General features: G+C 40.0%; 1 protein-coding gene and 1 long non-coding RNA gene across 2 annotated transcripts in view; one reads left to right on the top strand and one right to left on the bottom strand.

Annotated features, from left to right (window-relative positions):
- LOC103362763 (uncharacterized) overlaps positions 1–5,556 on the bottom strand; it is a 21,642-nt gene extending 16,086 nt beyond the window's left edge. The window contains exon 1 of the long non-coding RNA XR_520478.1: positions 5,545–5,556. This is a non-coding gene — a long non-coding RNA (uncharacterized LOC103362763). The remainder of the gene's footprint in view (positions 1–5,544) is intronic.
- l3mbtl1 (L3MBTL histone methyl-lysine binding protein 1) overlaps positions 1–11,803 on the top strand; it is a 21,422-nt gene that overhangs the window by 1,287 nt on the left and 8,332 nt on the right. Inside the window, exons 2-11 of the mRNA XM_008289242.1 lie at positions 917–1,098; positions 2,355–2,481; positions 3,915–4,077; positions 4,155–4,287; positions 4,402–4,450; positions 7,972–8,060; positions 8,527–8,631; positions 8,810–8,945; positions 11,027–11,118; positions 11,542–11,693. Of these exons, the coding sequence (XP_008287464.1) occupies positions 917–1,098; positions 2,355–2,481; positions 3,915–4,077; positions 4,155–4,287; positions 4,402–4,450; positions 7,972–8,060; positions 8,527–8,631; positions 8,810–8,945; positions 11,027–11,118; positions 11,542–11,693 (1,228 nt within the window). The remainder of the gene's footprint in view (positions 1–916; positions 1,099–2,354; positions 2,482–3,914; positions 4,078–4,154; positions 4,288–4,401; positions 4,451–7,971; positions 8,061–8,526; positions 8,632–8,809; positions 8,946–11,026; positions 11,119–11,541; positions 11,694–11,803) is intronic.

Here is an 11,803-nt window from a genome sequence, read left to right as displayed (position 1 = left end):
ACATCACTTCATTTTTAATCAAAAAGCCAAACTAATTTCATCATGATCCAATGTTGAAAAGCAATAAAATGGGAAAACTTCCAAACGGATGTGAATGATTTTTATAGGCATTGTTCGTACCGTGCTATAGTGCTGTTGAGCAAGACATTCACTCTGTTGTCAGAGGAAAGCCTTTACACTGTACACTAATGAGTAAATGGGTTAAAATATATGAATCATTTCATTCAAAAGCAAGTATACTTTTAATGACTCATGTGAATACAGCCACACATTTATGTTTGTTTTGTTTTGTTTACCAGCATTTAAAAGATATGGCAGTCAATAACAGGAAAATGTCCTTTGTGAAAATAAACTGAAAACAAAGAAATGTGACCTGCTAAGGCTCCACATATGGCATAAGTTCACAAAGATGTGAAATAATTGGTCAAGAATTGATTGTTTAATCACCACAATAACAAAATCAACAAATATTTTTATCACATATCAAACGTTTGCAATATTTTCTGAGAAAACCGGGAAAAGATGAAACACAATCAAGTTCCAGCCCTTCAGATGGCAGGTTTAGCTGCTTCGTAGTGACCTGAATACCTCTGGGATTTGGACATCTGGGTTTTTTTTAAATAACTAATCGAATGATAGTAAAATGGAGCATCATATTGTTTAGACATGAAATGTGATTTTCAGTTGCAGGCCTTCTTACTACATCTTGATAAAGGACTGGAGCAGCTCTTTGATTTCATTTAGTGCCCTGTGTATTACATAGTGGATTTCCTTACCGTTCCTTACCTCAACTCAGTGCACATTGTCTATAACACAAATACTGTCGGTAGTGGCAACAAAGTGCTTTACGTTTAGGCTTTTCATGAGTTAAAAGAAAACAGAAAGTTAGTAAATCTGAGTCCACTGCCTTCCTCAGCTCCTGGCCATCAGAAAGTGGAGGTGACTCCAGCTGTTGCCGTGGGAAACCCAGGTAAAGGCGGCCGGGCCAATGAGATCGCTACGCCCGCCCTGACAGCACAGGTGGGCGGGGCTTGTAGCATCGTCCACGTCCTGGAGTGGAAGGAGGGGATGGCCATCCTGCCCAGTAGCAACCTCAAGGTAAAGACGTGTTTCAGGTGCAGCAGACCAACTAGCTGCTATGGGATGTGTCTAAAGTAGGATGTTGGAGAGATGCTGAAGCTCTTTACAGCTTGGGATTGAATGAAGACGTTGGTATTCTTTGTTTGTTTGCTTATTTGAATTGGCAACAGAAAGTAACTACACATGTATAAATGCATCCGAGTTGCTTTAAACAGGTTATAATGCGATTCTAAAATCATTCGCAAGCACAAAATGGGATACACAATTTCTGAGAATAACCCCAAGCAGTTTCTGCCCCCGTCAAGGTTTTACTCGGTTTATTTTTCACTGCAGTATAAAGTCCTGAAGCTCTGTGGAACCAGCACCACCATGAATAGCAGTAAAGAGAAGTAAATGTTTTCTGTGCAGTGTAAAAAAATTATAATGTAAATGTTGTAAGTCAGTATCAAAAAATAATGTATGAATTAAAATTACAAAAACCCAACACAGCTTTGTAATACATTTTCTGTGTGCTCACAGCTGTCACCAATACCCCCCAAAAATTGATACTATAGATATTTGCCTTCTGTTTCCATCCTCGTTTCTGATCAGCTCTGTGTAAACACTGCCTGCAGTTCAGCCCAGTTGCACCAGAAAGTCCCCAAATTTTTGTCTCTTGATTGTTGGTCAAAGCTCAGTCACTGATGACTTCCTGATCGCAATGACAAAAACAGACATTTTAGTTTTTTATAGGATTTAGTTAGAGCAAACGGTTTATTTTTGCTGAGTTTTTAATTAAGACATGTAGAATAAAATAGTTTTGATTTTAAAAAAAATAATAATAAAAAATCACAGTTACAGGCTTAGATTTTGGTTAGGTTTCCCAACAGACTGTTATTGCAGATGAGTAGTTCCAGGACTGTCTGAAACTGGAAAATCTTGCAATTTGTGCAGTTTCTGGCTCTGATAAACCTTAAAAATAAAGGATACCAGCTGGTTTTGAGGTCACAGGGTTAAAATTTGTGGAGCTTACCAGAAGAACATCTCACTAAAATCCTTAATCATTCAAATGACCACATTTAATTTTCCAGACTCATAAAGAATCTGACTCACAATCTGACTCCAAACAGACGAGGAGCGTTTAAACAACAGCACACGTTGTTTATTGTGTGATGGCCTGATGACTTGTTGTGAGGAGAATAAGGTCTGAGTAGACGTGGCGACGCATCAGGACACATTTTGACAGATGGGTCTACTGAAGCGTGTTTGTGTGTGTGTGTGTGTCTGTTTTGTAGTTCTGTGTGAGTGACGTAGGAACTCTGAGCACGCTGATCACCCCGGGGACCACCGGCAGCACCGCTGAACCAGCAGCAGGGACTTCTGGGAGATCTACTGACGCAGAAAAAGCTCCAGACAAGCCAGGTAGAGTCATGGTTACATAAGGTTGGAGCAACATCAGGCATTTTGGTGGAACATTTTTACTTGGCACCATAAACACTAAAGCAATTCAGAATCTATTTTAAATATTGTGAATTTGCTGTGTGTGCGTTTCCTATAATATATCCTAAGTTTGATCTATAAAGCTTTTTTGTGTGATATGAATGTATTTCAGGTATTAGAGGTGTCGCACTAGTTGACCCTCAAAACCTCACAAGCAGCTTCTGGGCTCTTTATTTGCTCTTGTCACATTTTTATTCTCTGTAGGATTATTTTTTTTTAATGCAATATAAAGTCCTGTACCTCTGTGGAAACAGCACAACCATGAATAGAATTAGAGAGAACTTATAAATGTCTTTTTTTTCAGTGTAACAAAGTTATAAGGCTTTAAATCTTAAAAAAGAAAAAAGCTGAATTTCTTAGATTTAGTTTACCAGTGAAAAAATAAAATATAAAATCAACATGTACAACATTTTCCGAGCACCTACAGATGTTAGCAACACTGGAAAAACTAATGATAGAATAGAATAGAATAGAATAGAATAGAATAGAATAGAATAGAATAAAAAAGAATGCTTTTTATTGTCATCATACACAACAAAATTAAAAGACAACTCCAGTGGTGATTCTTCATACGATAGATATTTGACTTCATATGTGTTTCATTTGTTTCCATCCTTGTCTCCTGTCTGCTCTGTGTGAACACAACCTGTAGTTCAGCTGAAAAAACTCAGACTTTCTGTCCCGTGACTGTAGCTGACGTCTGAATCACTGATGACTTCATGGTTGCGCCAAAAGAGTGCAAAATGTTTTGTTTTTTGCAGACTCTGTTTAGTGCAAACGTTGAAACTTTAAGTGATTTTGAAGAAATGTCCCGATTTTAAGCTTAGATCTGTTTTCTGGTGAAACAACACATTACAGATGAGTAGTTTGAGGACCGTAAGAAAACCCACAATGTGGAGATTCTTTCTGTTTTTACAGTTTCCGCCTCTGATAAATGGTGTCACTTTTTTGTAAGTTTTTTTTAAAAAGATAACTCGCCTTTCAATCCCACCAATGGGTTTTGGAGTTCATAGGGTTAACAACTATTACTCGCTATACATGCCTGCACTGTCATTTGAAGCATTTCACAGCATGCCCTTTCTAAAGATCAACTGTGCGTGTGTGTGTTAAGTAGAAATGAGCAATAATTGCATCAGCTGCAGCAGAGCGTCTCTTGACAAGTGAAGAGGATGCAGCTGCAGATTCGTGTTAAAAATATCCACCAGGCCACGTTCAGACATTTAGAGAAATCCAATTCCAGCTGAAAAACTGATCAAAGTAAAAAAAAAAAAAAAGACATAAATGATATAAAAATTAGACTTTAAATGTTAAATCTGTGTCGTCCATCTTCACATCATATGTCCCTTATGTGCCAGATGTGTCGGCTGCCGTCAGCGCTGTGAGAGCTGCAGCTGTGGAGCCAGAGAGGTTAGTGCCAGTCAAACCCGAGGTCCAGGTCGGACCGGGACAGCAGAACCACGATCCCAGAGCTCAGAGGAGCTACGCAGAGGAGCTACGCAGGGACCCGATCACTGACAAGTACGCTCAGAACAGCCGTCTGGTCTTTGTGCCTCTCTGCATACATGTGCCCACTAGAACATCTGTCTGATCCTCAGGAGGAGCGTGGAGAAGGTTCCAGCAGGCGGCAGGGTCTCCTCCCTGAACCCCGACCACCTGAAACCCATGAGGAAGAGGAAGAGGAAGGAGTACCTGAGTCCGTCTGAGGAAGACTCTGACATCGAGGGCACGGTGGAGCAGTGTTGTTGTTTCAGATATAACCTCAGAGCTTTTCTGAGCTACGCATGAGTTACCCAGAGTCTCCTGTAAATCTGCTCAGTGTGATTGTTATTACATGTTTTTCAGGACGAGAAAATAGACGATTCGAAAGCAGACAGCCGACACATCAGAGGAGGTTGGATGACCTTTTACATTTATCTTTTTGTCTGAGTCATGTGTCATTTTCATTGTCTTTTTGCTCATTTCCATCCATCCATCCGTCATTTACACCTGCTTGATCCTGTAGAGCAGCGGTTCTCAAACTTTTTGAGCCACGACCCCCAAGATAACATAAGTTTGTGACCCCCCAATTTGAATTTTTAATGAGTAATAACTTTGTTGTTCATGCGTTAAAAATGAATGTGTTAATTCCACAGATTAATCTCTTCACATTAACGTGTTAATTTTCTTTTGAATGAATGAATGAATTGATTTTATTTCAAACAAATGAAAGGGAAAAACTAGACAAAAACAAAAGAAAATCATTTTAAAAAGAGCAAAAAAGAATAATAATATCACACAATCAAATCATAATATTAACAAGTCTGAAAAAGGAGTGGGAAGAATTATACACTTTTAATTTTGGCAGCCCTGATACACATTTATTTGATAAATGTTGGCTTTATTTTATTATTATTTTTTTTTTTACAATGATTTGGCGACCCCCTGAAATCATCTTGGGACCCCCATGAGGGTCAGTTTGAGAACCACTGCTGTAGAGGGGCTAACACAAACAGACCAACAGCCCACCGTGCATGCTTACATTCACACTGAGAATCAAATGCATGTCTGTGAACGGCGGTAGGAACACATGGAGGACATGCAGACTCCAGCAGCAGGTTGGAACCTTCATACTGTGAGGCAACAGCGTTAACCAACGCTCCGCTGCACCGCCGTCCTCTTTGCTTGTTTGTTTAACTTGAAATGTCAAGTCAAATGAAAGACAACAGACGCATTACAGTACCATGAAATCACATTTATAACACTGCGGGCTACTTTTTATAGCGCTGTTGCATTGCATCATGTTGGAGTGTAGCATGATCCACGATTTTATTTTGTCCTTCTCTGACCCCTCATTATATTTCTTTAATTCTTTTCCTGAAGATGAGCACAGTGGAGGAATGAAAGTAGATAATATAATGCTGTAGTTGTATTAGAAATGGAACTTATAGTGAGATTTTTTTTCAATTCATTCTGTTTTTTTCTGCATTAACTGCCAAAGCAGAAAACAATCAAAAACAACTTATAACAGGGAATAACACAATGATTGTTGTATTACATCCTATTACATTTAATTACAACACAGCTAGTGGTCCTAAACAGACAAATGGATAACAGATAAATGAAGGAAATTACAATTAAATGATCAAATTTGAAGTGTGCTGTCAGTGAAATATTAAATAGGCTTAAATTAAGTGTGTGCTGCTGGATGTGTGAGTCGTGGTTCCTCATCAGTTCATCACACTGTGGTGTAACCTGGTCTGTAAAGCTCTTCCAGACAGCTTTGTACTGCAGGTAGACGAGGACAAAGTGGACGCGTGTCTCTCTGTTTGTGCTAATGTTGGGTGTTTACAGATTCTCTCCTCTGTGGGTTTCCAATTCTTTCAATAAGAGCCTGATTCGATGTCTAGTTTATGGCGTCTGGGTCTGTTTATTAGTCAGAATGCGTCTCTGTTGCAGGATTTTAACACCGACTCGTGCTAAAGAGTATTTCCAGCAGATGATAACAATCTAATTTGATGATGGGCTTCCTTTAATTTCGACAGTAATCGGTGTATGTGGAGCCGGATGTGTTTTGGAGAGATGGTGCTGTTGGTTTTTGGAGCCGGCAGGTTCTGCTTTGATGGTTCTCAGAGGATCTGTCTGTCTGCAGAGGCTGTTAGCTTTAAAGGCCGTGTGATGGCGGGATTCAGGATCAGCTTTTGCCAAGTAAACACGAGACTAAAACGCTCTTTAAACCGTGTGGAGAAACAGCAGAAACCCCTCCTGCTTCTGGGCTGCATGCAGGACTTCAAGGCTTTCCTTACACAAGTGTGGGTGAAATTTTGCTGCGAGTGTTGCGTCCCAGATGTCAGACGCTGGTTCAGGAGGATGGGTTAATGAAGCATTTTACATTTTAACTGGGGGGTCGAGTTTATTCAGAGGTTTATTGATGCTATAGTAGACCTTATCTATAAATCAGATACTGCAGTGCCAGTACAGTCCTGTGGTGAAACTGGTGCTTGGATTACCTGTTTTGTGGAAAATCATAGTCCTAATTGTGTAGAGGCTGATGTTGAGCAGCCAGGTTTGACTGAAAGCTTTTAGCAAAGATTCGGCTGTGAGTTGGCATATGTGAGGAACTTAACCCTATTCAGGACTTTTGGGGTCTTTTGAACCCCGGGCCATTTGGGTGCCCCAGTAGCTCAACTGGCTGAGTGGGCGACCCATGAACAGGGGCTGTAGTCCCCGATGCAGAGGTCGTGGGTTCAAGTCCGGCCCGTGACCACTTGCTGCAGGTCCTTCCTCCAATTTTCTCTCCATATTTCCTGTCTCTCTCCACTTTCAACTATAATAAAGGCTTAAAAAAAACAAGAAAAATATTTTAAAAAGAGGGACATTTGTCATGCGTTTGGAACCAAAAATACGTCAACTTATCAGAAAATGTATTTAACATAGTATAAAAGTCTGTAATGAATACCAACAAATATTTTGCAGATATTCTTTCTTGGGATCCAATTGACCCCGAAAGACCTTCTACGTATGGCAACATGAAAGTCCTGAACAGGGTTAAAGACTTTCCTCTGGTGTAAATTAAGTTATTGTTTTTTTTTTTACCTTCTTAACATGTTCATATGGTGTTTTTATCAGGTGTGAAACGAGTAGTCAGTGCAGCGGCTGAGAATTTTCATCTTAAAACTGCAGCATTCTGATGATAGTCTCAAAAATGTAGATTCAGATTTCCAGAGTTTCATACTAAACGAACCAAAGAAACCGACTCAGCTTTTTGTATCATTGTTCTTCTTGAGAATCTGTTTCTGAACATTTAAATAATATTCCAACATCACAGCTTGTTATTGTGTAGCGTGGAGCTGAGCTGGTGGGGTGGGTGGAGATCAAGGCGAGGGCTTCATGGATCTGGACATTCCAGAGCAAGCAACAGTGTAGAGCAGGGGTGTCCAGTCCTGGTCCTTGAGGGCCACAGTCCTGCATGTTTTAGATGTTTCTGTCTTCCAGCACACCTGATTCAAATGATGAGGATCGTTATCAGGCTTCTGCAGAGCTTGATGATGAGCTGATCAGTTTCACTTTTAAGGCAGAAATTAATTATTTTCATGGAAAAACATGTAAATATGTCACTTTGATACTCACATTTGGTGAGTTTTTATCTGTTTAATTAAAACATGGAGAAAAGAGTTTAATATCTTTGCCTTGTTGATCTTCTCCAGAGTCAGACTGTTCAACTAAAAAGATCAGACTGAAATATTTCACTTTTAATGAGCAATTTCATTTATAACTGACGTATAAGACGACAGTGGCACCTTTCATAACTTCTTTTCTGCTTCTTCTTCCACCATAAAACACCTCTCCCCGTCTTTCTTTTAAACTTTTTCTGGTAACATGTTGCCTTAATGCACGTTGCATAAATCATGTGAGCGATCTGTGTTTCCGGTGAAGGAGGAGACAGCAAGACGGAGCAGTGGACGTGGACTCAGTATCTGGAGGAAACCAAAACTGTTGCTGCTCCCAACAAGCTTTTCCAGGAGGTATGTTTTGAGTTTTTCAGACTCTGGTTTCAGCCTGAACTTAGTACACCCGTGACTTTTTGCTGCTTGTTTTACTGCCACTGCAGCAGCTCAGGGTCACACCGTTGTGGGAATCGTCAAAAAAAATTCACCTGGAGCAGACTAATGCATGCAGCCAAAGGCATAATTTGTGGTTTTATTCTTTGGTATCGTACAATATTGATTGTGGCTTCATTTTTATGCGATTTACTTTCAAAGAACTAAAACATTTTTGCAGCACAAGTCCTGCCGACACCTTGTGATGTTGGAACAACATAGGAAAAACATTACAAGCAGCTTGAGAGTGATAAAAAACTTAATCTTTTCTGGTCCATTTTCTGCAGTCTTATCTCTCCTTTGTTCTTTTGTTGTGATCTAATTTCCCCACAAGGCTTTTTTTATGTTCACTTTATTCTATTCTCTGAAACATTTGCTATTTTTTCGCCAGTCCCAGAGAGTGCCGACGGTGAAGAACGGCTTCAAACAGGGGATGAAACTGGAAGGCATCGACCCGCAGCATCCATCCATGTACTTCGTCCTCACTGTGGCCGAGGTGAGCCAGACGTCCATTATCACGGTCAATGGATCCTAATGGCCAGGCGGATTATTTAAGATAAAAAAGAAAAATCAGTGTTCGCTGGTGGACTTCTGTGCCTGAACCAGCAGCTCACTCAGGTGTCGCCTTCTGCAGCCGGCTTTGGTTTCCTCTGACGTATCGCCTTTCCCTGCAGGTCTGTGGTTACCGGCTGAGGCTCCATTTTGATGGCTACTCCGACTGTCACGACTTCTGGGTGAACGCCAACTCGCCTGACATCCACCCCGCAGGCTGGTGTGAGAGCACAGGACACAAACTACACACTCCCAAAGGTCAGAGGTGACGACACGCCAACACGCCCTTCACTTACAAATGCTTATTCACCTGATTTGGAATGGATGAATCTTCAGCTTTAAAGACACAGGTTTAGAAGGGGGTTTTCACTTTCCTGCCGTCACATTGTTTAATCCATTGAAAAAATTAAGAGTAAACACCTGATTTAGACTTCATAGAGAAGTACGTGCACCGCTGCTGCTTTTGGAACAGTTTAGCCCGCTGATCCATAAGCAGTTTCTGGATGTCACATTTTTACTCACTGTTGACTCGTTTGTTTGCTGTAATATAAAGTTCTGCACCTCTCTGGAAACAGGACAAGCATGGCTAGACATAGACAGAACCTAAACGTGACTTCTGTGCAGTATGAAAGACTTATAGTGCCATAAGTCCTAAAAAAAGAAAAATTAAAGTTGTGTTATTATTAGATTTTTTTGATTATTTAAAAAAAACTGAGAAAAATCGGGAACTAAATGTACAATATTTTCCCAAGTTCCCCCACAGGTATTGCATATTCTGGTGGCTCTGCATACTTTAATGTTTTTAAAAATGTCTTTCCATACTTATTCTGGTAGACTAATCATAGCTTGAGTTCCTTGAAGACGTTTAACTTCTCATCCAAGAGGCTTCATCAGTTCTGACTGACTAGTTGGGAGTTCCAGATACTTATATCCTTGAAGAGCCATTGACACTATAATATAAGTAATATAAGTGTCTGGAACTCCCAACTAGTCACTCAGAACTGATGAAGTCTCTTGAATGAGAGGTGAAACGTCTTCAAGGAACTCAAGCAAGTCCAGTTGCCACGATTAATCTACCAGAATAACTGTGACCTGGATGACTGAGGATCTTCTCAGACGTGCTTCCATGCTCTTTATCTGTTCTGTATAATCACAGCCTGCATTTCAGCCCAGTTCACTCACATGACTGTTGGTCGTGGTTGAGTCGCTGATGGCTTTTCAATTACCCAGAGCAGCGAAGAATTCTTTGGTTTTATGTTTTTCGCAAAAAGTGATCAAAGTTATTAAGGAGTTAAGTGGTTTTGATGAAGTATGTCTGTTTTAAGCTTAGGTTTCATTTTCTTGATGGAATCAAAAGTACATATGATAAGTTTAGTGTCTGCTTGAAAGCAAAAACTCTGACAATTCCTCAGTTTTTTACAGTTTAACCCTCTTCAGGACTTTCATGTTGCCATACGTAGAAGGTCTTTCTGGGTCTGTTGGAACCCAAGAAAGAATATGTGCAAAATATCTGTTGGTTTTTATTATAGACTTTTATGCTATGTTAAATTAATTTCCTGACAAGGTGACGTATGTTTGGTTCCAATTGTATGACAAATGTCCCTCTTTATATATTTAAAGTCAAAAACAATAAAAAAAACAACAAAAAAAACCAATACCTGTCACCTAAACCAAATGGCCTGGAGTCCAAAAGACCCCAAAAGTCCTGAACAGGGTTAAAGATTTAAGGTTTAAATACTTAAGTACTGTGCTACTTGAAAAAACATAACACAACGAAACTATAATTAAGACAGTAATTAGAAGTAAAAAGCCAGGAAACACTGATGTTATGGAATCTGTTCTAAAAAATCTCAACTGCAGCTCGACCAAATTTGATGAAGCACAACAATAACACTACATGCATTTTGATCATAGCACAGTACCAGGCAGCCTTTTTGCTGAATCAAACAAGTTTGGAAACCTCAGAAAAATGGTGATTTGTCCCGTTTTAATAGCATGTACAGCAAGATCCCGGTACAAGGACCTCCACACTATAAAGGGTTAATTACAGAGATGTTGAGCGCTAATTAGTTCTGATTTTTAGAGGTGCTGGTAGATGGTTTTGTCTCCCTTTACAGCCAGCTGACCTTTTCCTCCCTGTTTCTCTCTCTTTTTTTTTTTTTTTTACTAATCTTGTCTGACTGTCTCCTGGCATTTTTACACCCAGACATGAGAGTAGTATTAATCCTCTCGTGTTCCTCTTTCCAAGAAAGTGAATAAGCATATTTGCCAAAATGTTGATCTATCCTTCTAAATGCTCCATGTTTAATCGTCTCTCTGTGTTTCTGTGTTCCCTGCAGGTTGTAAAGAGGAGGAGTTTACTTGGACCAACTACCTGAGAATGACTAAAGCACAAGTGGCTCCCAAAGAAGTGTTTGCGAGTCCTGGCAGGGTAACTGCCGCTGTACAGTTTAATATACGGTAGTTGTATTAACTACAAACGTGGATGGATGAGGTGAATGATTTAGGGTTGGGAAAACTCCAGCTTCAGGGAGACGCAGCTGTAACAGTGCAGCTCTCTCAGGAAGCACATTTTCTATTCTCCAAGTATTGATTTGTAGAGTATAGATCGTGACAACACTCATTGTGTTGCTTTGTCAAAGTGGAGTCCGATGTCCAGTGTGATTTCTGTCTTATACAATGTTTATATTTAATTTGAGGACATCATGAAACATTCTGCTTGTTTGCAAATGTGCTATCAGTCGATCTGTCATTGTTTAAAACAGCTACTGGATCCCTTTTGTTAGAACTTTCACATCATTTACCAGACGGTCCACTTGCCAGATGGTATCTAACATGTTTTCTTTCTGTCTAGATGGATGTGAAGTGTGGTTTCGAGACAGGAATGAAGCTGGAGGCCGTCGACCGCATGAATCCCTCCCTCATCTGTGTAGCAACCGTCACTGATGTGGTGGACGACCGCTTCTTGGTTCATTTTGACAACTGGGACGACACGTACGACTACTGGTGAGCAGCAGCATCTCACTGGTGCCTGTTTGAACACTGAGCTATTTAGAATTCATGTCATGATAACGTTTGTGGTATATATAAGAAACTGCTAAAGTGATGTTAGTGTA

Source organism: Stegastes partitus, unplaced genomic scaffold (genome assembly GCF_000690725.1).
Source record: "Stegastes partitus isolate 25-593 unplaced genomic scaffold, Stegastes_partitus-1.0.2 Scaffold601, whole genome shotgun sequence".
Lineage (NCBI taxonomy): Eukaryota > Metazoa > Chordata > Actinopteri > Pomacentridae > Stegastes > Stegastes partitus.
This window is presented reverse-complemented; position numbering and strand designations above follow the sequence as displayed.